At 36.8% G+C, this 27,733-nt stretch overlaps 1 protein-coding gene and 1 long non-coding RNA gene across 5 annotated transcripts in view; one reads left to right on the forward strand and one right to left on the reverse strand.

The window, feature by feature from the left end:
* Positions 1-27,733, reverse strand: part of UGGT2 (UDP-glucose glycoprotein glucosyltransferase 2) — a 166,483-nt gene that overhangs the window by 20,712 nt on the left and 118,038 nt on the right. For all 3 annotated transcript variants that reach the window (XR_013824820.1, XM_079902835.1, XM_079902836.1), the window contains exons 26-33: positions 27,296-27,375; positions 24,790-24,973; positions 20,366-20,524; positions 19,931-20,016; positions 11,318-11,402; positions 6,071-6,153; positions 3,548-3,646; positions 2,367-2,451 (exon numbers count right to left, since the gene is read on the reverse strand). Coding sequence is in view for 2 of the 3 variants with exons in the window: in XM_079902835.1 (XP_079758961.1) it covers positions 2,367-2,451; positions 3,548-3,646; positions 6,071-6,153; positions 11,318-11,402; positions 19,931-20,016; positions 20,366-20,524; positions 24,790-24,973; positions 27,296-27,375 (861 nt within the window). In the remaining variant the exon portion in view is untranslated. The remainder of the gene's footprint in view (positions 1-2,366; positions 2,452-3,547; positions 3,647-6,070; positions 6,154-11,317; positions 11,403-19,930; positions 20,017-20,365; positions 20,525-24,789; positions 24,974-27,295; positions 27,376-27,733) is intronic.
* Positions 20,548-26,363, forward strand: LOC307176551. Of its 2 annotated transcripts, none has more exons than XR_013824821.1 (3): positions 20,548-20,804; positions 22,814-22,915; positions 26,163-26,363. It is a non-coding gene; the product is annotated as an uncharacterized lncRNA (long non-coding RNA). The 2 variants fall into 2 exon arrangements; XR_013824822.1 differs by lacking the exon at positions 26,163-26,363 and adding an exon at positions 25,656-25,878.

Here is a 27,733-nt window from a genome sequence, read left to right on the forward strand (position 1 = left end):
TATGGCTAGAACAGTTACCGGGAGTCACTGCTTTCATTTCAAACTTAAAAAAAAAACTAGGATAAATTAGAAAAACTTTTTTTTAATTCAACGAATATGTATTAAAATATGTTCACTGAGAATGCACTATGTGCCAGGCACTATGCTAGGCCCTAGGGATCCAGTAATGAAACAAAACAGACACAAATCATGGCTCTCGTGAGGCTTACATTTTAGATAAAATAAGTGAAATTAGTAAGGTATCTATAGAAGATAGTGCTATGGAGAAAAATAAAAGGGGAAGGGAAATACAATGAAAGATCAGAAGGGACTGTCATTTTACATAGTGTAGTCAGGAAAGGGTTATTCCCAAAGTAGGTATAATTCAGCGAAGATCTGAAGGAAGAAAGGAGGTATGCTTTTAAAATTGAAGGGAAAAGATCTAGGGTACTAGCAATTTCTGTTTCCATATCTGGCTGCTGGTTACACAGGTGTTTTAAATTTGTAAAAATTCATCAAAGTTGCACATTTACCGTTTGTACACGTTATATTTCCCTGAAAAAAATATAAAAGGTAAAAATTTCGAGCAAAAAGAACAAATTACAAAAAGAAGGAAAATATTATTTCAGGTATGGTATCACCTTTGGCCATGCAGCAGAACAAGGCTTTTTTCCACACACAGCACTGCGTTTCTAGTGAATGATATAATTTCCTGGTAAGAGAATCTTCACATTGTATCATCTCAGTATATGCAGAGTTAAATCCCCCGATGCAGTGTTGCATCACGTGTTAAAAGTTTAGTAACAAACTAGTAAGACTTCTTGTCTAGATTTATGGGTTCTTTTTCAGTTTACAAGTAAGTACAGGAGGCGGCACTCTTGGTGGTGGTGGGGAGGGTAGAGGAGCTGTTTCATAAGTGTTAAGCACCTGGGCTTTGAGGTCGGAACACTTGGGCTCAAATCTCAGCTACTAATTAGCTATTTGATCTAAGGCCTGTGCCATAAAGGACAAATCCTGCTCAAAGCATGGTTGGGACCTTTGCCCTTCGCTCCTGGGAAGTAAATGCTAACCTTGGAATATCCTGCCTGATGAGAACGTCTGTATTTACCTGGCCACCTAGGGCCACACCAGATAGTCTGTGCCAACAATGTGATTTATGATGGAGACCTTGGGCCACAAGATATCAGCTCAAGCTCTGGAGGGGCTAGATGCTAAGGTCAGTCATGGCGGCCGTCAGGTGGGTCTATGTACCCAACTCCCAATAAAAACTCTGGACAGCAGGTCTGAGTGGGCTTCCCTAATTGGCAACACTCCATGTGTACCGTCACAGTTTTGCTGGGAGGTATAAGCTCTGTCCACATGACTCCACTGGGAAAGGACAACTGGAAGCTCGGTCTGGTGTCCCCTGGATCCTGCCCCATGCACCTCTTTGCTTTGCTGATTTTAATCTGTATCCTTCTGCTGTAATCAACTGTAATTGCGAGTATAATTGCTTTTCTGAGTTCTGTGTGTCCTTCTAGTGGGTTTCTAAACTTAAGAGTGGTCCTGGGTACCTCCCAACTGTGCAGGCCAGTTATGTAACTTCTGAGTCGTGGTTTTCTGGGAATAGGACTTTATGAAGAGCAACTGATAATGTAGGTAAAGTACTTAGCAATGTGCCTGGCAATGCCAAGGAATAAAAGCATGGTTGCCTGTTTTTATTTCTGCTTTCACAGCTGGTTTTGGTCTAGAAAGAAAATTTCTCTGAACTGCTGTTGAATGAGACCCTAACTTGCCTGGAATCTGATTAATAGGAAGAAACGGGGTACACTCTGTGGCAAGAGTGTAGGGCTGAGTAAAGGGTAACAGATGTTGGCCGTCGAAAAACTTCTAAATACAAATTGCTGGAGACACTACCTATAGTGCCCACATTACCACACCAACTGATGCACCGCATGTGATACCAGAGCCCCACTCTTCTTGGTCCTATCAAGCTATTCTCTGTGGTGCAGTTTTCATATTTTCTACTGTTCCTGCCTTTCTTTGTCAAAATATGACAGAATCTAATTCTTTTAATTAACAATCTGTACATATTTTTCATTGCCAACTTTTATTTACTTATTGTTATGAAAACCCACTAATCCTGATTTTGAGTTTACTTAAACATAAACCATCTTCTGCTGTGTTTTTAATCACTTCTTTAAATAAAAGCTGCATAGAATTTTTCTTAAACTAGATTAAATAATACTGATTATCGAGGTTTTAAATTGATTACATATAGTAATTTGAGTAAATATACATTTCAAAAGACTCATTCTGAAAAGAGAAATGTTATGTGAACTTACAATGATATAAAGAATTTACTTCTGAAATATTAACTACTCTATTAAAAAAATTAATGTACTTACTTTAAATGTTGGTGAGAGATAATTTTTAAGAAACCAGAACTTCACTGGTGTTTTGGTGTTCCGTAAAACAGAAAGCATCATAATTCTGCATAAAACAACAATAAACTCAATGAATTAACATTAATAGGGGTTCATCCTACTTCTCTTAAGGCTTTTAAATATTTAAAGATATTAGTTGGTAGTTTTCACTATGAATTATGGAGAAATAGTGACGTATCTTCAAATATTATGGCTGCTCAGCAAGTATGTAACATATGAGAATATATGTATATATACACATATATTGTATATACATAAGTATGTGTGTGTGTATATATACATATATATACCTGGTATAGACTAAATTGATTGCTTTTTGTTTGGTCCAGCTGACAAGAGAAAGAAGCTAGTCTGAAACAGTCTTGTTTAGTTAAACTAGCGTCTAATCTTGGCTCTGTTACTGTGTCACTAATAGCAGGTGTGTAAACCTTGAAGGGCTGAACAACATGTCGTATTTTGATAAAGTCACTGGACAGGCCACTTGTTTTGCTATCCTAGACCTCTGATTGGAGAAGATACAGATGTATCTAAAGTACATCTTAAAGTATCAACACATATTCAAACATTTTTGAGGCGTTCTCTGTGATCCTTCTATAGAAGCAGTTAAAAAATAGCCCTTTGTAGTTTATAAATATTGCTTTCCTTCTCTCAGACTCCTCCCCGTTTTTATAAAACATGGTATTTCTTCACCAGGAAAGGAAAATTTACTATATATTCTTTTTTTCCTTACACATCTTATTACAAAATATGTCCATTTTCTAACCTTAAAGAATAACAATATTTCAAATCAAACACATGGAATTTCACTGTATTTAGAAAATATACTTCCCTCATAATTTTAGGTAAAAAAAAAATAAAAAAGGCCAGGTGCAAAAGCACTATGTACTTCGTTACTATTTGGGAAAAGGGAGTTAAAAAAAGCAAAAATACATATTTGGGCTTGTCTATACATATATTTGGCAGGCTATGAAAATAATAACATTGGTTTCTTGTGGGAAAGGGAACTGGGTATCAAGAAAACAGAGGTGGGAGATTTTTCTTTTTCCACTGTAATTTCTTTTATTTTTTTAAACTTTAAAAATTCTTTTTGGACCATGTAAATGTATTACTTTTCAAAACATTAAATAAAAAAATATACCTACCTTAAAAAGCGTTCATATAAATGGCCAGAAGCAACTGAAAAAATGTTTAGAACGTCTGTTTCCTTATTGTCTTCTTTTTTATGCAGGCTCCTTGTGAAACTTTGAATGAAAAAGAAGTGACTGTCATTTTCTTAATACACAACTGCAAACTTTACATACCTAAATATTAAATTTGATAAGAAATAAAAATAGGAAGGCTTTTCAAACTGAATGGTTATTACACCGTAAACAAGTACTTATCCTAAAAATTATGAATTATTTAAACATGTGACAATGTAACTTGAAGTTTCATGATTTTTTAAAATTGGACAACATAGAATGCAATTCTATTTTCTCTAGGTTAATGGGATAATACCTTTGCATCTTTGTGAGTTACAAAAGTTGTTTTAAGAGCAGAGGATGAACTGTGGCGTTCTATGGCTATATGCAACATACTGAGGCTTTAGGAAGGCCAGTCGTGAGCGAAGAAACAGAATGTGCGAGTGTTAACAGCGGCACACCAGAGCTTCCGTCTGTGCTAACAGGGGAGGCCCCTGAGTGCTGTGGATGTGCCTTCCCAGGACAAGATGCTCTAAGAGGCGCCCGCAGCTTAGAGCTCCTCCGGCCAGGGACAGCCTCCCCACAGGCTGCGGGGACCTCTGTGCCTTGGGCATGTCTCCAGGAGGGATAAGACAGCACTGGGGAGCCGCGTCCATTCACGATGTGGTTTACATCGCCACAGCCTCATCTGGGCCCAGCTGTCACTGTCACCCCTTTCTGGACCCAGACCAGCCTTTGATATGCCCCACCTCATACATAAAAGTGACTGAATCTTATTTGGGGTATTCATAGTGTATCGTTTCTTCTTTTTCCTATTGAAAATGTTTATTTAATTAGAAATCTCATTTTTATACGCACAGATATTTAAAATGACTGACTTTAGAAAACTAAACAATTCACAATTGACATGGAATATATTTTGCCAAATAAGAATTGTTATGGCAGATGTATTCTTGCAATGTTTTCTCATTGTAATCCCCCAAATAAGAAAAATACACAGTTGATTCAGGGAGGGAAAAAAAAAAAAATCACTTGAAGTTAGGATTAAAACTAAGATAAAGAAGTGAAAACACTGTAACACACTTATGCATCTGGAGGAGTTACCATCCCCCAAACTTACCCTCTCTCTTTCTAACAAAGCAGCATTTGTTTTGTATCCTCGCTGTGTAGTAAGTGGCTAAGCCATAGGCTAACAGTTATCTTTACTCCTTCTCGTCTCTACCTTTGGTTTTAATGGAAGCTCATGAACAGATACTCTTTAAAATGCCCAGATCCTGTTACATTATCCCCTGTCAAACGAACCTGCTCTGAAGTCCTCTCAAAGTAGTGAGTTCGAGCCTTTCTTGGTCAGTAACCAGTTCAATGCACATACTGGGACAGTAACACGATTCTTCCTATCAAACAAGGAGTCAACTATAGAAAAAGAGGCCTGAACTGGGCAACATCCAAAATGACGGGAGTGCTTCTGCTTAGGTTGCTGAAGCTATTTGGCCTGAAGTTTCTATTTCTTATCTTTGATAAAAATGATCAATAGTTCTCTATCATAATTCAAATTAAATCTCTAAAATGGACTTTCAGAGTTGTCTACAATGTGGACCACAGCAGCCCACTTCTGTGTTGCCCACCTAACGCCCTTTACACTTCTAGTCACAGTAACTTGGTATTGTGGGCAGGTGGGTGGGTGAGTAGCTGTTCCTCCTCTAATTTCATTCTACGAGGTTTAGGCAGGATGGGCCTTCTTGCTGGCTCTAGAGGTAGTAGCCACACGACCCAAGATTAGTCAGTAAGTCACAGGGATCAGTTCAGTCTGGTATACAAGGCAACAGCTGGGCCAATGAGTCAGACTTGGAACTGTGCTGGTAACTATCTGGAAAGAGGCAATTTCTTCCCATGGGAGATAGATGGCAAGTTCTTTCTTGTAAAAGTTTGTCTGAAAATGAAGGAAGCACAGATAATAGAACTAGGCGTTGGAGAAAGAGTTTCTGGACTACATCATCTGAATGCCCAAAGTCAGTTCTACTCCTGGACTCTTTAGATATGTGAGCCAAAATACTCCTTTTTTGATTAACTAATATAGGTCCCAACCTAACTTAAAGATTCCCCCTTACATTCAACATCCCAGCTAACCTGGGCTACTTCCTGTTCTTTGAGAAACACACCCAATCTTTTTGACTTCACGTAACCAGGTACCTTCACTCTGTCTCCTGTGCATCCTTTAGAACGTATCTTAGCCACACACTCCTCCAGAGTCTTTTCTGAGGTTCCTCCTAACTGGATATAGACTTTCCCTTCCCTGGTTTGAACAGCCCTTTATGTTCAGTTGTCTTATAGCTCCAGTTTCCTGTCTTACATCAGTAACATTTATGTATGTGTCTTATCCTTTCTAGAGAAGATCTGTGCTTGACTTAAATATTTACCATCTGCAGGGCTTCCACAAACTAGACTCCTGATGGGTCTATAGTTAAAATATTAATTAGTAATCACCTTTTAATGGAATCCCACACTCCTTTTTTTTCATCTTTATCAGAAAGGATATCTTCCTGAATTCTGTCTGGCTTTTTTTGTACCTAGATAGCATGGTAAAGAAAAACTTTAGAATTTTGTAGATTTAAATATTATGCTGCATGGTTAGAAATATATAGACAAGATGACCCTTGTAAATCTAAGATAGTTGTAGTAAATGAAGCCAAGAAAGATCTTAGTATATTATAGACACGATCTGATTTCAACTACCAGTTCAGCCTCTTGTTTTTGGTGGCTACCTCCATACCGCTGAATAATGTGCTTATACTTGTATTTACTGAATTGTCAACCGTGGATGTGATCTACTGTATATCTGATTCATAGAGTTTAGGCATTATTCATTCTTTGTAACAAAAGATGAACAGCTTACTTATATCACCCTTCCCTTCCCCTCTGTCTGGAGGTTTTGATAATACTATGTCATTAGTTCTTCTACTGAGTATTTTTGTAACTTTAAATAATGCTTAAATCTGTATTTTTTATTCCAACAAATTCAAGTTTCTCTTGCATGGCCTGTTATAAGGACACTAATATCTCTACCTTTTCCCTCTGCCTCCCAACTTATATTAGCTAAAACTTTACTTTAGCATTGTAAGTATGGATAATATTTACATTTAGCTTGGTAAACATAACTGTATCTTTTGCACTATGCCATGTTTATTCTACAACTTGAAAATCAGTAAGAAGTGCTTATTGTGACACTGTAAACACAACGCACTGAAGAGCTGAAAGGCTACTACAGTTACATTTCCTCCACATAGTTACGATGATGTGACCACCACGCCCTCCTAGGACCCTCCTCCTGCTTCCCATGGATTCTGTTTTCTCACATTTCACCAATACAGAAGTGTATTTTTCTTGGAATTTTATTGTATTTATTTTTTCTTGTGGTGAGATATACTTCTTCTTTACCATATACCTAATATTTTCCAGTTTGTTATTCTTGTTACTTAACTGTCTGGAATTCCTGTCTTCTTGAAGACATTTTTCTTGGGGCTTAACAATTAACTGCCTCTTTCGAGCTTTCTTTGCATTGGTTTTCACACTGATTTCATCATTTCTTACAATACCTATTTTCCTCTTTCTTCTGCTTCATCTTCATCGTGCTGGCAAACACCTTCAAGAAGGGGTGTGAAAGATAATTTTTCTAAATCTTCACCCTTCAGAGAATATTTGCCTGAAGAATCCTAGATTCAAAGTAATTTTCCTCAAAACACTGAAATCTTTGTTTTGTTCTCTTGAAAATGAAACATCTGATGCTAGTGCGTCGTTCTATTGCAGTGACCCGCCTCTTCTCCTTGGTAGTTTTTAGGATCTCGTGTGGGCCATTTTTCACTCATTTGTGGACCCCTTGACATGGATGTGTTTATATTTCTCTATCTGTGGGATACTTTCCTTCCTCCATTTTCTGTTCTTCCTTCCTGGAATTCCTATTAGTGGCTACTGGAGTTCATGGGCTGAACCTTTATCTTGCTTATCTTTTCTCCTCCCTTTTTCCTGTCCTTTTGTATAATTTTGAGAGATGGAAGGTGAGCAGATAAAATTGTTACTAAAAAACAACCGAAGCACCTAGGTAAGGTTAGGCTGTAGAACGTTTGCTTCAGGTAAGGCATGATTATCACCCTCAAAGATTTGGTGGCTTTGGTGAAAGAGTCAGACCTCCTCTATACCAGGGACCAACAGGTAAAATTAGAGCCAATACAGACAGTGAAAAAAAAACCAGCTCAAGAAAAAGAAAATAATTTTTCAATGATCAAAATTCCTCAAAGATAAGACATCCCCAGTCTCCCAGCAGAAATAATATTTTTCTCTCCTGTTTGTAGGGCTAGGATAAAACTAGCTGGAATGCTGGTCCTAAAAGGCTTGGGATGAGTTAGTAACTTAAGCAGCTGGTCTGAGTTTGTGGGATTTTTCATCTGGAAGGACACAGTATAAGTTTCTCTTCCTGAGAAAGGAAGCCAAAGCCAGTAGAGGAAAAACAGTATCAAATATGAGTATAAACATGTATAACTGATCACAGGAAAAAGAGCAGAGGTGATAAGAAACAGGTTATGATGTGGGATGCAAGGTCAATTTTGATGATTTGGTGGTTTAGAATCTCTGCAGTATGTCAGGCTTGAGTTCTGGTAGCCTACCATTATTACATCACAGAGATTCTGGCAAAATGGGTGTTTTCTAGTTATCTTTGCATATTAATTTCTACTGCACTGTAGACGGAGAACATACTCTGTATGAGTTCATTCTTCTGAAATCTGTTGAAACTTGCTTTTCAACTAAACGTAAAGCTAATTTTTATTAATGTCTGTGTCTGAAAGATTGTTCATTTGGTGTTATTGGCTATTGTGTTCTATATACATCTATTAGGTCAAGATTTATAATCACACTGCTCAAATCTCCATCTCTAATGAGTTTTTGGTCTGCCTGTTATACCAAGTACTGAGAGACGTATGTTAAAAATATCCCAGTATTATAGAGAATTGCCAGTTTCTCTTGGTAATTCTATTTCCGCCTTATATACACATATAAAGTAACCTTCTTTACCTTTAATAATGTTGTTTTAATATCTCTGATATTAGTATAGCCATACAAGCTTTGTTTAGGTTAGTATTGGCCTAGTATACTTTTGCCACACTTTTATTTTAATCTTTACTCTGAAACTGTATTGTTATATATTAGGTGTTCCTTCTTGCAAACATAGAGTGGGATTTAAAAAAAAATCCTGTCTGACAATCTTAGTCTTTGGACTGGAACATGTAGTCCATTTACATTTAATGTAATTGGGTTAAATTCTAACTTACTATTTTGTGGTTCTTCAATGGCGCATGTATTCTGCTTTGTTTCTTGTTTCTTAGTCCATTTATATTAATTTGCTTCATTCCATTTTCCTCTTCACTATGACATTATGCCTTGTTTCTATTCTTTTAGTGGTTATCTTAGAAATGTAAAGCATTCAGATTTGCCCTTAAGTCTAAAAGTAATCATAATCCTTGTCCTGGTCAATATAAGAACCTTATATGTTATTATACACACCCTTATTTATATAATACCTTAAATGCTATTGCTGATTATATATATATATATATATATAATTGATTATATATATATATATAATTGATTTTTAAGATCCTAAGACATAACTGTTGTTTTATATATTCACTGTTCACAGATTCATCCGCAGAGTTGCCATTTTCTTTTCTCTTCATTCTTTTTTCAAACTCAGATCTTCCATCTGAGATAATTCTTTTTCTGCCTGAAGTATACCATTTAGAATTTCCTTTAGTGTGAGCATACTGGTGGCAAATCCAGTTTTTTATTTGTCTGAAAATACCTTATGTTTTTTCTTGAAAAATACTTTTCAGGGTGAATTATACGAGGTTGACATTCCTTTTTTCTGTCAGTGCTTTTAGATATCATTCATTATCTTCTGGCTTCCATTATTACTGCTGAGAAACCAACTGTCAGGCTAACTACAGTTCTTTGAAGGTAATTTTTCTTTTTTCTTCTGGTTACTCTCAAGATTTCTCTGTCTTTTGTTTTCTGCAGTTTTATTAACAAGAGTCTAGGTGTAGATTTCCTTTTCATTATCTTGCTTGGGAATCACTCGACTTCCTGACTATGCAAATTAGTACCTTTCATCACTCATGAAAATTCTCAGCTATTATTGCTTCAAATAATACCTGTACTTCATTCTGTCTTTCGTCACCTTCTGGAACTCCATTTAAATGGATTTTATTTTTAAACACTCATAAAGTACTTCATAAAGCTAAATTATCTTATCCTTATAGTAGACCTATAAGGAGGGTTTCATCATTAACTCCTATTATGGATAAGGAAAAAGAGATAGAAAGAGGTTAAGTAATCTGTCCAAGGTCACACAGCTAATGAGTGGCAGAGCCATGTTTAAATGCAATCCTGGTATCTTAGATTTCTCACTCTATTCTCTATGCCTTTTATATACTCTCTGCTGTAGTTTCCTCTTTTATAAGGTCAGTTGCATTTCGGATACGTCTTTTGGTCTATCTTCCAACTCACTAGTTCTCTCCTGAGGCCTTGTTAAAGCCACCCACTGAATTCTTTGGTCATTGTATTGTTCAGTTTTAGAAGTTTTACTTTAAAAAAAAATCAGATATGCACTTTTTATGGTTTTTTTATTCCCTGCAATTGTTTTCAAGCCTGTCTTTTACTTCTTTAAACACTTTAGGCATAGTTGTTTCAGTGTCTGTGTCAATAATTCTAACATATGGAGTGTTTGTGCATCTGCTCTCTGTTATTTGCCATTTCTGTTGGTTTTCCTTGTTTATTTGGATATTGTAGTCTTATTCCAGAGATATCTGGATGTTTCTGTCAGATGCCTGTAAAACCTTATTAATCTGGAGCCATTTTAGTGCAAATTCAAGGCTCAGCGTTCCTTTGATTTCTTAGGTGATGCCCATTTGAGCTAAAAGACTGCGTGGTATACTTTACTATGGTTCATCCTTACCCTGAAGCTATAGCCAGCTTACTGCAGAGAGGGTCTTCTAATAGATTACCCACTTTATGTGGGTCTAGGGTTTTAATTTCTGTCCCCATCACCTCGCAAATTAAATCAAAACGATAGTTCAAGTGCGCCAGGACGAACAAATGTTTCAGGGCAACAACAGCTTTCCTGGGATAAGAGAAGCTTCGGTGCCTGCTTACTTCACTAGGCTCTCATTTTCCATTTAATTTTGGTTTTGTATTTCCTTACTATCATTCTTGTCAGCTCCTCAGTGCTTTTAAAATTTTAAAAAAAATTTCGCCCAGCATTTTTACTGATTTTAAGTAGGTGAGTTTGTCCAAAAGAACTAAACCTGCCATCATTAAAAACTTTTCTGGTTTTTGAAACATCACTTTTGTTTTTTTCCTGTTGAAAGGGGTAACTTTTCAACCTGCATTCCTGATCTCATCTCTGAAGCCTAATTTATAACATAATTTGGTTACAAATATAGTAGATACAGTAGACACATCATAACTTAAAAAAAAAATCGTTTCTTCTCTTCTATCTTCAAGCTCTCTGCTTTCCCTTCATGATTTAATCCTCTTCTTCCTTTCACTGCCAGAGTTCCAATATGAGATTTTAGGTACTAAAACTGTGAAATCAGTAGTAAAATAAAAATTAATTAATTAAGGACAAAAAAAGAATTCTTAATACTAAGAACAAAGCCTGTAAAGAGCTTTGGCCTCACACACTTGTACTTCCAGTATTTTGCTTTTGAAGCTGTTTAGCACAACAATGACATCTCCTAGGTCTGATTGAGAGTCAGTTTCTTCATGCCTAGAAGCAGAAAAAACATGTAAATATCTATAATCAATTTAAGAAAAGACATACAATTATGATGGTACAAATAACAGAATAAATTCATTTTGCAATAGACATAAGTATAGTATCATTTGTGTATATGTCATATCTGCTGTTTCTGTAGTCAATTAAAATATGCTGCAGGGCTTCCCTGGTGGCGCAGTGGTTGAGAGTCCGTCTGCCGATGCAGGGGACACGGGTTCGTGCCCCTGTCCGGGAAGTTCCCACATGCCGCGGAGCGGCTAGGCCCGTGAGCCATGGCCGCTCAGCCTGTGTGTCCGGAGCCTGTGCTCCGCAATGGGAGAAGCCACAACAGTGAGAGGCCCGCGTACCGCAAAAAAAAAAAGATATGCTGCAATACACTACAATTTTCAAAATTATCCAATTTTAACTTAATTAATAATTAATAAGTATTAATATTAATACTTAATACAAATTAAGATCGTACAAAAAGAACTCACTAAATTTGATATCACCTAGTCACTCAGAAAGCGCAGATTATAGCTTATCTTTATTACTGTATACTAAAATTATCACAAAAGTCAGATCTTTCATACATTGTAATGATAATTAAAATATGAAACATCTTCTAGACTTTAAAATAAGTTGTTTATACAGCATAATCAAAGGAAAGCTACACCATACAACTACTTTTCATTATTTACTAGCCATTTTCAAATGCCAAAATTTGAAGTATATCATTAAACTTAAAAGACTGAAAATGTGTCTGTCATGTCCATCTGCATCACTTGGATCTATTTTATATTACACATTATGTAGTTCATAGTCTAATTTTCAACACTGCATAAATAAATCAAACATGACAGCTTTGCTCAAAAATTTTTTGATACTATTTTCACTATGAACTGAAAAATGCTACTGTAAAAAGCATTTACCATAAAACTGAATTTTTTTCAAAGAGGGAAAGCAATCAGATGTCAAATTAGTAGATACTTTGCATTCAGTCAGACATAACATACGCTTGAAAATTTTTCTAAAATAAAAACCTGGGGATTCTAGGGCTATGCCGACTAACACGTCTCTGACTCTCACTCGCAGTTCCTCAGATGAGGTGCCTGACCCGCAGCACGAGGCACAGCCCCTGCCAACATTTACCACTGGAAAAAAGAAAGCATTCCAACTTATGTAGTAGAAGCGTCAAATCTCTTAAAAACGTGCAAGAGCTTCCAGTCCCAAATGTTGCTCAAGGACATCAGCAACTTCAGCCGTCGGATCCACCCTCCACTGAGACCGGAACAGAGGCAGCACAACACTGCAGTTAGGCCCGTACAAGATCTAAAGCAACTTCCTCCATCCCACATGGTAGAGGGGGTAGTGATGACGATTCTTGTTCTACTTCGGGCACAATTTTAAGCACTTTATAGATATTAACTCATGTAATCCACACACCCATCCTCTGAGGAAGGTACAATAATTATCCTAGATCCAGACTAAGCCCTAGTAGTCTGGCTCTTCACGACTGCACTGTTACACCTGTGTAAGTAACACTAAGCAACTAAAACCACTGGATACGTGAAGACAGTCAGCCACTGAAATGAAGGGAACAAGCCAAGAAGTCAGAGGACACGGGCTTCATTGATAAGGAGTTAATAGAGGGGAAAAAAAGGAGCACTCAAATCATTTATATTCTCAATAAGAGACGTGAGAGAGTATTTCTCAGTAAAAGCCATTTACTTCAAAATGAAAGGATTCATTACACATCAGGAAGTACTACTTTACAAAAAAGGACGCATACGTATTTGTCCTGGAATTCTAACTCTAAATATCATTTAATTTTTTGTAAAGGAAAAGTTAATCACACCGCCTCTCATTTTGAATCCAAAACGCTGGATGGCAGAATATGATGAGGAAGTCTTGTTTCAAGCATTCTGAGGAGAATTATAATCAGTACTATTATCAGGACTTAGAAAATAAGCCAAAGAAAGGCAAAACATTTTCAGGCCTTTAAAATCAAGAGTATACCCCTAAAGTTTCTATAGAAAATATTTGTAGAAATCTGGTGCATATCGTGATATGGCAGGCAATATCCATTCCACCTTTTAGCATATACTGCAGAGGTTAGAAAGCTAAAAACTCTTTTTTCTTTGTAGATTCTTTTACAGCTATGGTTCTGGTTAATAATTAGATTCTACTAAACAGATACATGTGCATGTGATTTGGAATTTACAAGTAAGGGAGGGTCAATGCAGTGATGCCTGTTTTCTTTGGGAAAGCGACGTCATGGAGACCTAGAGATTGTCTATGCCAGGGTTCCAGTGTGCAAACTCAGCTCTCTGGGGACTGACAGGGAGTTGACGTGTTGGTGGGGCAGCTTCATGCTTTCTCACTCTTCTGATCATGGGAGAGGTAGCAGTTCTTTCTGGCTGGTGAGTTCCTGGGCTGGTCCTGGGAGGCAGCTCTCCTGCAGAGCTAGCTCCTCCAATCCTTCCTGGTCCAATCAAGAATCCATTTCCCTGTGTTAACTCCGTCTCTGATATGGAAAGTCAGCCACCCAGACCAAAAATGAATGTGAAAGATGAAAGAAACATATAAAACCTATGATCAATAGTGAATTTGGTCAAGCTTATATTTAACTAACGGCAATGTGATGGTAAAGAACTAAAAGTTTGGGGGGTGGGGTACTAAAAAGATACTAAAATGCTTCAACTGAGGCACTTGAAAGGAGGAAAGGAGTGAGATGAAGGCTGAAGAGAGTCTCTGGAGAAAGCTGTTGCCAGGCTGTGAGTGTGCACCTCTACACGCCCCCTGGGGAAGTGTGGGGAGCATTACCTTCTAATCCTAAACTCAGTAAGGCAGATGCTTTAAGGGGAAAGCACTTTGCAATGTACTTTCCTGAAGTTGTGAGACACAGAGGACTGCATTTGACTCTTGTCTGGGAAAGTTAAAATGGACCATGGACTGATATTTGAGGACTGACCTATTACCACTCTCACTGCCTTTGAGACCAGCCTGCACTCCTAGAGTTTGCTAGGCAAGTGATGTGTAAGTACTTCTCATGGATCAGAAGTAGCCAAGTAGGAGAGATTTGGTTTTGTTATCATGGGGTAGTCATGCGTCCTGCCAGAACAGCAACCTGGAGATATGAGGAGACCTCGGCAGAAATACGCTGTGGGTATAGCCCAGGATGCCCAGAGACCGAGGAAGATGCTAGAGAAGCCACCTGGAATAGAGATGCACCAACTGGGACCAGGGAATCAAACGAGAGTGAGGTGCAGCAATTAGAGACCTTCTAAGAGCTCACAGAAGGGCTTCACAAAGAGTGAGCTATAACCACCGCCAGGGCCAGTGGGCAGAGCTCTGAAACCTCTCTTGCCTTCTATATAAAGCACAGGAGAAGCAGATCAGTTTCAAAGGTGTAAAATAACTACGAATTAGGTAATCTGTTTTCCTGAAGATTTCAAGTGAAAAAGACTAGCAAAATAATTTAGCATGTTGAAGGCATATATAAAAATATATATGTATATGTAAAGCATCTGCTATTCTCTGTAATTAGGAAAATCTGAGAAGCATTTGTCTGATTTTAGTAGAGCTACAAAAATTTTCTAGGAGAGAATAATTTTATTGAGTATTTTTGAATTCAAGGTAAATAACAGTCAACACAGAGTATGGGTAGATGATTTGCAGTTAAAGATTACAAAAACATGGATAGACATAAAAAGTACATATGTGAGGATTATGCCTAATAAACAAAAAGGCAAATTAAAAAATATCAAACTATATAGTCATGGTTTTAAAATTTGAACTTAGAAACTCATGTCAATATTACTTTAGCTTAGCTTTTCAGCATATTTCAAGAATACTTTGCTTAAATATAAATGTAATATCAATTAGAACTAAATCATAAATTGGGATAAATAGAATTTCCATTTTTGTCATATTTCATATTGACCTGTTTTTCATTACTGAAACTTTAATTTCAAAAAAATCAAAGAGTAGCATCATTTATGTTTTTTCCACTCTGGCTATCTAGTGACATATTAATCGTATTTGGAGTTAAGTAAATTATGACTGAGAGAAATTTATGATATTATCATTTATAAGGAACATAAACAAATTTGAAATTCCTTCCATCACCAAGAGTTGGGTAACTGTGAATGAGAAAAATCAGTTTTGCACTAATTTGTTAGTGGTACTTAAACACAAAATCAGGGGCTATTTTCTCCCTAAACCATCCATTTATAGGCTGTGTATAATAACAAATAATGGTAAAGAAGATAAAATAGAACCTAATATAGTAACTGTTTTACATAATATATACTATGCATATTATATATAATACATATCGCATATGTATTATACAATATACATATACAATAATATATGTAACTGTAAAGAAGAAAGAAAGAGTGAGGAGGAAATGGACATTTACTCAGGACATGAGACACTAATCTCATGTAGTCCTTACCAAGACCCCACAAGATAGGTAGGATTATCCCCTCTTGTTATGAGGAAATAAAGACTTCAGAAACTTTTGCAAACTCATACAGAGAGTTGGTGGCAGAGAAGGAATTTGAATCACAGCTTACCTAATTGTTTGCAAAAAACAACAGTGAAACAATAGTGGCAGATTTAGAAACACAGAGTTCTTGGCAGCACAGTTTGCAAAGACCAAAGAAGACGAAGCAAATTTATCCTTTGAAACCATGATTTTTATAAGAAGAGTCAATATGAAAGTCAACAGTGTATTTTGCTTATTTTCTGTACCACCACAGCACTCTTTTGTAGCACTTAAAACGTTTTACTGTCATTCATTTCCTTAACTGTCTTTCCTACTGGGATGAATTGTGGAAGGGTAGGAACTGTGTTTTATTCACCTGTTTATCTCCAACACTCTGCCTGCTTACCTGCCCCCTCCCCACCCCAGCTGCCCTCCATCTCCAAGCAACAAGTGATCTGACTTCCGTCACCATAGTTTGTCTTAATTACCTACCGTTTTACAACTTATAAAAGGAATCATACAGTATAGACTCTCTTTTTTTCTTTTACCTCACTTCTTTTACTCAGCATTAATTATTTTGAGATTCATCTATGTCACTGCATGTATCAATAGTTGATTCCTCTATATTGCTGGGTAGTATTCCATTGGATGGATATACCACATTTTGATAATTCCTTCACTTGTTAGCATTTGGGTTCTTTCCAGTGTCTTGCAATTACAAATAAAGCTGCTATAAACATTAATGTACAAGTCTTTGTATGAACATATATGTCCTTTTATGTTGGGTAAATACCTATGATTGAAATGCCTGGATCATATGGTAAGTGTGTATTTAAATTTTTATGGACCTGCTAAACTGTACCAAAGTGGCTGTACTATTCTACATTCCTAATGATAGTGTATGATAGTTCCTGTTGCTCCATATTTTCATCAGCACTTGTTAGTGTCAGTCTTTTTTTTTTTTTTTTTTTGCGGTACGTGGGCCTCTCACTGTTGTGGCCTCTCCCGTTGCGGAGCACAGGCTCCAGACGCGCAGGCTCAGCGGCCATGGCTCACGGGCCCAGCCGCTCCGCGGCATGCGGGATCCCCCCGGACTGGGGCACGAACCCGCATCCCCTGCATCGGCAGGCGGACTCTCAACCACTGCGCCACCAGGGAAGCCCTAGTGTCAGTCTTTTTAATGTTACACATTCTAATAGATGTGTGGCAGTATCTCACTTTGGTTTTAATGTGCATTTTCCTTATAACTAACAACGTTGAACATCTTTTTTACGTGCTCATTTGACATCCATGTCTCTTCTTTGGTGAAGAGTCTGCTCAAGTTTTTTGCACATTTTTTATCAAGTTTTCTTATTGTTGAATTTTGATAGTTCTTTATATAATTCTTTGTTGAATAATGCTTTGCAAATATTTTCTCCACCTGTGTCTTGTCTTTTTGTTTTCTTTTACAGTCATTATATATTCCTTTAGTGTGAATTTCACACGTTTGTGACAGAAATGATATTTAATGAAGTGCTTTCTTAGATCCTGCTCAATACATCATAATATATATGTGTACTATACTAACTTTCTAAAATTTGGAAAATGCTATATTCTAAAACACATATGGCCCTAAGAGTTTTAGATGAGAGATCTGTACCTCCACCCTCTTCCTGGAATGTTCTGGCTGTCGTATGACTAGCAGTAAGTTCCTATAATTCTTCAAAACTCTCTTGAGGTATTATCTCATTTCTAATGTCAATACTGACTTCCCCCTACCCTTCACCCTATCACAGAATTAAGCATTCCCCATGGTCCCTGACTTCAGACTATACTACAAAGTTACAGTAATCAAAACAGTATGGTACTAGCACAAAAACAGACACACAGATCAATGGAACAGAACAGAGACTCCAGAAATAAACCCACACACTTATGGTCACTTAATCTATAACAAGGGTGGCAAAAGTATACAATGAAGAAAAGACAGTCTCTTCAATAAGTGGTGCTGGGAAAACTGCACAGCTACTTGTAAAGGAATGAAGTTAGAACATTCTCTAATACCATATATAAAAATAACCTCAAAATGGATTAAAGACCTAAATGTAAGGCCAGATGTTATAAAACTCCTAGAAGAAAACAGGCAGAACACTCTTTGACATAAATTGCAGCAGTAATTTTTGGATCTGTCTGCTAAAGCAAAGGAAACAAATGCAAAAATAAACAAATGGGACCTAATTATACTTAAAAGCTTTTGAACAGCAAAGGAAACCATCAACAAAACCAAGACAACCTACTGAATGGGAGAAAACACTTGCAAATGATATGACCAATAAGGGGTTAATAATCTACATATATAAACAGCTCATACAACTCAGCATCAAATAAACAAACAACCCGATTAAAAAATGGGCAGAGGAACTAAATAGACATTTCCTAAAGAGGAAATGCAGATGGCCAACAGGCACATGAAAAGATGCTCAACATCGCTTGTCACCAGGGAAATGCAAATCAAAACCACAACAAGATATCACCTCACACCTGTCAGAATGGCCATCATCAAAAAGAACGCAAATAACAAATGTTGGCAAGGATGTGGAGAAAAAGGAACCCTCCTACACTGTTGGGGGGAAAGTAAATTGGTGCAGCCAACCGTGGAAAACAGTATGGAGGTTTCTCAGAAAACTAAAAATAGAATTACCATATGATCCAGCAATTCCAGTCCTGGCACCCCGGTGTTCACAGCAGCATTATTTATAATTGCCAAGACATGGAAGCAACCTGAGCGTCCATCAACAGATGAATGGATAAAGCTGTGTTGTGTGTGTGTGTGTATATATATATATACACACACACACACACACACACATATACTATTCAGCCTTTAAAAACAAATAAAATTTTGCCATTTGCAGGCACATGGACGGACTTGGAGAGCATTATGCTAAGTAGTCAGAGAAAGACAAATATTGTATGATATCACTTATATGTGGCATCTAAAAAATACAATAAACTAGTGAATAATATTTTAAAAAAGCAGACTGACAAATATAGAGAGAGAACAAACTAGTGGTTACCAGTGGGGAGAGGGAAAGGGGGGCACTATAGGGATAGGGAAGAAAAGGGTTATTATGGGATTACATGAAATAGTGTGTGTGAAACTTTTGAAAATTGTAAAGCACTATAGAATTTAAAGAATCTTTCATTCCATTAAAAAAAAAAAGATTTAAAAGGAAGAATTCAGCATTCCCAGCTTTGTATGCTTAAATTATTAAGCATGTTTGTTGAAGGACACTATGTTCTAGGCACTATAAGGAAAAGGGGAAAAAAGCATTGAAAAAAGGTACAATAACCCCTGCCCATATATTACCTTTGTTAAGCACACTGCTTGTTATAATCATAGGTGCCCAATAAATACTTATTGAAATAAATGAACACTACAGATATTAAGGGGTACAAAAAAGAGTCTACCAGGTGCTGGCAAACGATGGCTGGTGAGCAATATCAAGTTGGTGGCTTATTTTTGTATGGCCCCTGTGCTAAAAATGATTTTTACATTCTAACATGGTTGTTGAAAAAGAAAATATTGACAAAAATCATATGTGCCCTCAAACATTAAATATTTACTATTGGCTCCTAATAGAAAAAGTTTGATGATCCCTGCTTTATACTAGACTCATTAATGAGTCGGAAATTTACTATGAAAGAAACCAATTCTTATTTATAAAAATGAAAAACTGAACATAACTCACAGATAATGGCTTTGCTATATAAGATGCTATACATACTATATAGTCATTAAATGATAAATATGTTCATTATGTTAACACATGGAAAAGTCTATAGAAAATTAGGAGATGGAGTAAAGAACAAGATGTATACGTCAGTCATACCTTTTATATTTTGAAATAAAACAATGACAGGAACAAATGTCACAGTTTTATAAGAAGTTTTTGTTTTATACTAATGGTATTTGTGAGTATTTTAGTTGTTTTGATGATCTTGGTCATATCACACTAAAAACTTATTTATATATAAAAATTTGAAAGTGGTTTATATAACTCACCCAACTATTTGATAGATGTCTTCAGATTTTCCTTGGCGTAATTTCAGTATCCAAGCACCTGGGTTTGCTTTTAATTGAAAATATCCCTTTTAAGATGAGAAAAACATGATCATAGTTATATGAATGAAAATGAGGTCCAATTGTTCAAGAAAGATTATTCATGAATACTCCAAGATAAGTGTTTACTAACTGTGGAACGAATGATTTCTATAAATGAATTCCAAGGAAGAAGACTCTGCAATAACCTTAAAAGCACATTCTGAAAGTATGACTCTCTTCATGTTCCCTTTATTTAATTACCTTATTCAAGGATTTTTTTCTGGGAGCTGTTCAGTAACAGTAGGATACAAATTATTTCATATTATTAGGAAAACTTGGAGGATTTCACCAAAACATCTAATTAAGTATCATCCATTGAGTATGTATAATACTTACAAGATTGGCCATCACTATTGTATCAACGACAACAGGTTTATTTTTTGTGCCCAGTGTAAACTGCAGACCCCAAGGAGGTTCTTCTGTGATTATGTCAAAGCAATGTCCTTCGAGCAGTAGATATTCTAGTTCATATTCTGCTGTGACAGTTTTCTCAATCTACGGAGGAAATATGTCATTGTTTTTGGTGTTAGTAATTCTCATAATGTAAATTTTGTAATAAATATATGTGATTATTTTAATATTAGCCAATATATTTTTTGGGGCAACCTCAAGTCTTTCTTTTAGATAAGTGAACCTAATAGCTGAATCAATTTCTTGAACACTAAAGCTCATGATGAATTGTCTTCCTTTCCCATGACATCAGCGCTACTCCAACATCACGATACATGCACCAAAATCACAAGCAGGAGAGATGTGAGAATGGATGGGCGGCTCGGTAAGTTGTAGCGCTCAAAGAATCTGCTTCGTTGGCTGTGCCCTAGATCTCCTGCTTCAGACCTGGCAAGAAGGCCAACTGGTCATCATTATTACCTTTCTTGCAATTAAAAACAATCAATGGTGAATTGTTTTGCACTCAAAAAAACATATGCTCATTAAAGAAAATTTAGCAAATATAAGGAAGTGTAAAAGGGAAAAAATAGAAACTACCTACAGACTAAACATTCATATACACATCAATGCACTGATTTCTACTTTTGCTCCATAATTTTTTTCTAAGAAAGTATAACCTTTTTCATTAAATATAGTTTTCTAAGAACAAGTCCTTTATTTATTTATTTTTTAATTGTTTTTTATTTTTGCGGTACACGGGCCTCTCACTGCTGTTGCCTCTCCCGTTGCGGAGCACAGGCTCCGGACGCGCAGGCTCAGCGGCCATGGCTCACGGGCCTAGCCGCTCCACGGCATGTGGGATCTTCCCGGACCGGGGCACGAACCCGCGTCCCCTGCATCGACAGGCAGACTCTCAACCACTGTGCCAACAGGGAAGCCCCATGTTCTCTTTTTAAAACATCCTTTTAAATGGCTGGACATTCCAAATGTTTCCAGATTTTACTCTATTGCAAATGTTATAATAAATATTTTAGGGAGAAAGTTTTTTCTCTACATCACATGAAAAACATAACCAAACATAAAAATAAATCAAATGATAAGTGATTTTTATATAGTCTGGCAAATTTTGTTGAGCAGATAAGACAATGATGCTATCTATCTCTAATTTTATTTCACACTACGAGGTTTTTGATACTACTTTTAATGATGTTTAGCATACAGAGTATTTGAAAATATTCTGTACTGTATAGTTGTTTTTCTTCGACTATAATTACTACAGAAATAATTATAGCACTTGTGTACAGTATTTCTTTCTTGAGCCCTGTTCTTATAATTTTACTGTTTTTAAGAACATGAAATAAGTAACTTGTTTGAAAATAGCATTTGTTTCAATGACTTTAGTTGAGCTCTGAATTAGTTGTTGAGTTATTACTACTCTAATGATGAACTTCATATACTTCATTAACCTGTATCCACAATCCTTACAGCATTTTGGATAGAAAGATTTCTATGGGATAGTCTCAGAATATGAGAAATCCTAGAGATCATCCAGGATGATCTCCTTCACTTCTTCACTCCTTCACTTTACAGACAAGGAAACTACCCCAGAGGGATTATGAAGTAAAGCTTAACTATTTTAAATTATGAATTAGATATCAGGGCAGAGTTCAAATACATTCAATCAGTTTGTGACTAAATAATATCTTCATTTATAATACATTAATGTGAAAATTTCTCTTCCTTATATATTTGTATAACAGACATCAATTGTGTTGACTTATTCAAACCACAACACTAAAAATAGCAAATTCATTTTTCAAAGAGTACTTTCTAGTGAGTATTTAAAATTTTGTGAATATTTAAAGTTTTATAATAATTTCATAAAGGTGATTTGAGTTAAATTAGTTCCTATTATCAAGGTTTATTTTTAGCAAGAATAGGAAAGCTAGTGATCTTTTTTGATGTTTACATCTCCTTTATATTTTTATTTATCTGTTCTAAATATTAACTATTGACATGAGACATGAATTTAATATCTTTCCAATATAACTTTGGTGCATATTAGTGTTTCTAAATAGAAGAGTTTATTGTATTGTTCTGTGACTGAATAGTTAAGAATTTAGCTTCCTCCTTTAATAAAGGTAAGTTTGATTATAAAGATTAACATTTGGGTTTATTAATATTATCTATGGCATTCAAATAGGAATTCTTTGACATTTACATTGGTAATGAATGCCTTGTCAATAAAACTGATGTCTAAATTATTTATATTTCAAAAGGGGCTAATGCATTTTTCTGTGAATTCCTTTTAACATAGCCACATACCATTTTCCTTCAGCAATCTTTTATTTACTCACTTCCTCTTTACTGGGTAAACAATCACTATTGTTTCAGGTATTTTGACATCTGTCAGCTAAAGGCTATGATGAAATATAACCAGAGAGTCTTTGGACGCAGTTCTAGTTACAAGCTCTGAGAACCACCTCTGAACTCCAGGTAAAAGTAACTGTCACACTTTAAGCTTTCCTAGAACCACTTTTGTCACCTTTAATAATGGCATTAATGCCGGCTGGGCAATAAACCATGTGAACAAAGACCTGGGAAGGAAGAATCTTTCTAGATCAAGCTTTTTTCAGGTGGTTATATAACGTTCGGGAATTAGATGTAGCAAGGAGTACTGACTATACAAGCTAGTGTGTAGTGACACATCTCTCATTATTAGTCTCACTTTTTTCCTTTACCTACAACTCCTTCTTTCTACTTGAGCACATGTCTTTGTTATTTCATATATTTCTAGGATAGTTGCAGGTAATACTGTAAGTATGTACAGCACAGAGTGGAAGAGAAGAGCCTTAGAGGTAGTTAACTCTTACAGCTGCTAGAATTTGCAATTTCCTTTTGTTTACTCATATAATCTACGACAATAGGGGAAATTATTTATTTTAGTCTTCTAAAATACTGTTCATTTAAATAGGTTCTAAAAAGGCATTGCTATATTTGCCACTCACAACAAAATGTTTAATCTCTATTAACTATACAATAGAAACTAAAATTTTTTTACCAGCAGACTCAATTTAAAAACTTTAAGCTGCATTAATTCTCCCACCGCAAACTTTTTACCCTTTTGGTTAGAATCTTTAAAGTTATCTACTGATATATATTGCTGAACTCTCTTAATGAAGAACCAATAGACTGACAGAGGTCCAACTAATCATGGAGGAAACAGGATTTTTTTTACTTCATGCCAAATTCACTTCTGAACTTTCCCTCATGGATTTCATTGTTTTGCTCTCTTTCTATTTTTTCCCTCAATTTGAAGGACCGATTTCAGATGATTGCTATGACTGAGTTTTAGGTTCTTCTCCGGGTGGGTAAAGTTGGTCGTATAAGTGAGTATGTTCCAGGGAAGTGACTCAGGATCCCCCAGAATCTACACATGAGTGAATCAGAAGAACGCTGCCTAGAAGGAAGATCTTTAGACAAAAGGTGACACATGAAAAGCATGAGAAACAAATAATGAACAACCTGAACCAAATTATTAGAGGTAAAATGTTTATGCCTGGGTCAAGGTAATGGCTACCTTCTGAAGGAGCTGTCAAATGCAGAACTGGAAATAGGTCAGAGCCTGTGCAGGACCAGGCAACGGGGAGGACAGTGAGAAGGAAGTACTGCCCCCAGCCACCCCAGTTTCTAGATACCTGTCTTCTAGGTAAACTCTCCTAAAATGCTTCTGGTTTTTTTTGTGCTTTCTGAATGCCTTTCCAATTTTGAATAGAATGTTTGGAAAGACTCCGAATATTATAAAATAGTCTCCTGTCGGTGGTTTTGTTTTGTGTGTGTGTGTGTGCTGTGGATTGAATGACTACAGGTGGAGAAGAGAAGTCTGGTCATTTACTGGACAAGGGTCACACTGGAGGTGGTGGGAAAGAATTCACTCAGCCCGAAGTATATAAGCAAACTTTTTCCTGCTTTCTACCCTCATCTCATTAGAACTGCTTTCTCTGGCTATGAGCTGTGGGGCAAAAAAGAATTTCAGATGAAACTGTTCCTCTCTGAGTTAAAAACAAAACCTGAAGGGCAAAGGTACTTAATGGTTTTGTCCTAAACTGCCATTCATCTGTCTCCATAGCTTCTACATTGTTCATCTTAGGGTAGCACTTCTGAAGCAACAAAAACAGTGAGGGCATTTAAGAACCCATAAAACCAGAGAAGCTGAATTTGGAAGTTAGGGAAACTCGAAAATCAAAGGAAAGACTGGATCAGGACCTAGAATCATAAAGGAGAAAATTCTGGTGAGCAGTGCGTATGCGCTTGGTACAGGAATAATAGCTCATAAGAATTTATCCTATTCCTCTTTCTTTGTAACTTACATCCTTTAAATGAATATTATCAAGGTCACAGTTGCTGTGTACTGTTTCAACCAACCAGCTTTCAGGAGTAATCATGTTGAGGGTTAGAAGGGGTGATTCAGGGATATCCAAGAATTTTGCCACTGGTCCAGTAACATCATTAGGTGGTAATGTCAGTTCCGGCTCCAGAACAAAACGGTAGAAGCTGTTGGTAGAACATAAATAAAATACATAGTGTGACCAAAACTGAGATTTCTTCTAAAATATTTTAAAACTGAAAATGGCTTAAAAACATGACCAGAAAGTCTTAAGTTAAAAACACACTAAAGATTTAAAACACACTAAAGTCTTAAAGACTAAAAACACGCTATACTGAAGTTAATGCTTATGTAAATGGTAGGCAATCATTATTTTGTTTACACTGTTATCTATTTTAAGACTGTGTATATTATATACCCTTGTTAATTATTTCTTAATGAACATGATTAGAATCCCTTTAAGATATACTGACTTATGTGGGTTCCAGCAGTTTATGATCTGTATTCACTCACTGATCCTTCTTCAAAGTTTGAGCGTGGTCTATTTTTAGTGATTTTTATTAGCTCTTAGCACCATTAAGAACACGAAGAGAAATGATAACCAGAAAGCAAGTAAAATTTAAGCTAAAATTCTGGTACTAATTCAAAAAGTGCAATTAAAAACAAACAGGAGTGAGTTTAAAGCAGCTGCTTATTAACAGAGCTTTTACAAGTACCAGCAATCTTAATGTATTTAGCCTCACGCCCTAGTATCTTACATAACAAGAAATAGTTATAATACTAAGAACATTGACTTTCACTATTCTGGGACTACAATCAAGGTGTCCGCTGTGCTGTGGTTATCTCAAGGCTGCATGGGGGAAGGATCCACTCCCAGGCTCCTGCAGTTCCTCAAGGTCCACTGGCATGAGGGCAGTAGCTCCTCACTAGTGGTTGGCTGGAGACCTCCTTCAGTCCTTGCCACAAGGGCATCTCCAGCAAGCGTAGAGAAGCACGCAAGAGCAAGAGACAGAGAATGCCAGCAAGACAAAAGTCACAGCCTCTTACAACCTAATTGCAGAGGAGACATTCCATCGCTTTTGCCATATTCTGTTCACTGAAAGCAAATCACCAGGTGCAGCCCGCACTCAAGGAGAACGTACGCTGAGTGTGACCCCAGGGGCGGTCATCACTGGCAGCCGTGAAGCTGCCTATGGCGGGCAGGCCGGCAGAGTCAAAACAGAAGAGAGGGTAAGAGGAGACTCTGGAGAGAACACAGTCCAAACCAAGTAGCTGGTACTGTCAAATGCAGCAGAAACATCACTAGGTAAGAAGTAGCCCATGGATGTTGCAAACAGCAATTTCTTTGTGATTCAGTTAAAGCCCAGCTTCAGTGGAGGTACCGGTGAATGAGAGATGAAGAGGGGGCTTGGCCACACTTCTGCAAAGCTGAGATGATAAAGACTGGAGAAGAGGAGGAAAAGCCAGGGCTCCAGAGGAGAGGAAGTTAAGTTTATTTCTTTTTAAAAATTGAATAATTCTTAAGACTGAAAGAAGAGGGCTAGTAGAGAGGTTAGAGATACAGAACCAGGAACTATGTGATAAAGCAAGGATCCAGAACAAATGGATAAGTTAGGCATATACTGTATATATATTCTTTTTTATATTCTTTTCCATTCTGGTTTATCACAGGATATTACATATAGCTCCCTGTGCTACACAGTAGGACCTTGTTGTTTATCCATTCCATATATAATAATTCGTATCTGCTAACCCTGAACTCCCAATCCATCCCTCCCCCAACTCCTCCTCCTTGAAAACCACAAGTCTGTTCTCTATATCTGTGAGTCTGTCTACGTTTTGTAGATAGGTTCATTTGTATCATACGTTAGATTCCACATATTATGATATCATACGGTACTTGTCTTTCTCTTTCTGACTTACTTCACTTAGTATGATAATCTCTAAGTCCATCCATGTTGCTGAGCCCACTGTATATTTCTTTTGTTTGTTTGTTTGTTTGCTTGTTTTTGCGGTACGCGGGCCTCTCACTGCTGTGGCCTCTCCTGTTGCGCAGCACAGGCTCCGGACGCGCAGGCTCAGCGGCCATGGCTCACGGGCCCAGCCACTCTGCGGCATGTGGGATCCTCCCGGACCGGGGCACAAACCCCCGTGTCCCCCGCATCGGCAGGCGGATTCTCAACTACTGCGCCACCAGGGAAGCCCCACACTGTATACGTCTAAATAGGTATTCCTAGATCACATTTTTAAAAACACCCACGGATGAACACAAATCCATGTAAATTCTGTAATTAGACTGGGTCAATTTTACTGGTTAGGTTACTTTAGTTTTATATCAATTAAGGTTAATAAGTTATCTCTGATCTTCTGATCTATTTCAGTTAAACATTTTGTGAAGACAAAAACAACACATGCAGTAATTATGTTCCTTTTTTTCCTTTTAGCATTTGCAAATCTTTCAAAATGAAATTATGTTCACGTAGACCCACCTCTTTAAAGGGGCTTCTGAAAGCTTACCCCTACAGTTCATGAACAATTTTATCTTCATGTTGATAATCTTGCCAAGTACCTATTAGAAAAGATTTCCATATTTGAAATTAATAGCTAACACTTACGGCGCATTGACTATCTACCAGCTACTACATTAATACCTGACATCCGTTATCTCATCTGATTCACACAACATCCTTTGAGGTAGTACTTTTACACAGCTGAGGCACAGACAGATGCAGTAATTTGCCCAAGATCACACAGCAAGTCATGGCAGAAGTAAGATTTGAATCCACACAGTTGATTTCACTGCCCAAAGGTTATGCTGCCTACCTTTTGCCTAGTGTGACTTTCTTTACTGGTATCCAAATTTCCTTACTACTGAAGAACAAGTAAAATAATTATTAGAACCTTGACTTGAAAGACAAAGTGGTGAC

This window comes from Stenella coeruleoalba (genome assembly GCF_951394435.1).
Source record: "Stenella coeruleoalba genome assembly, chromosome: 18".
In the NCBI taxonomy this organism is placed as follows: Eukaryota; Metazoa; Chordata; class Mammalia; order Artiodactyla; family Delphinidae; genus Stenella; species Stenella coeruleoalba.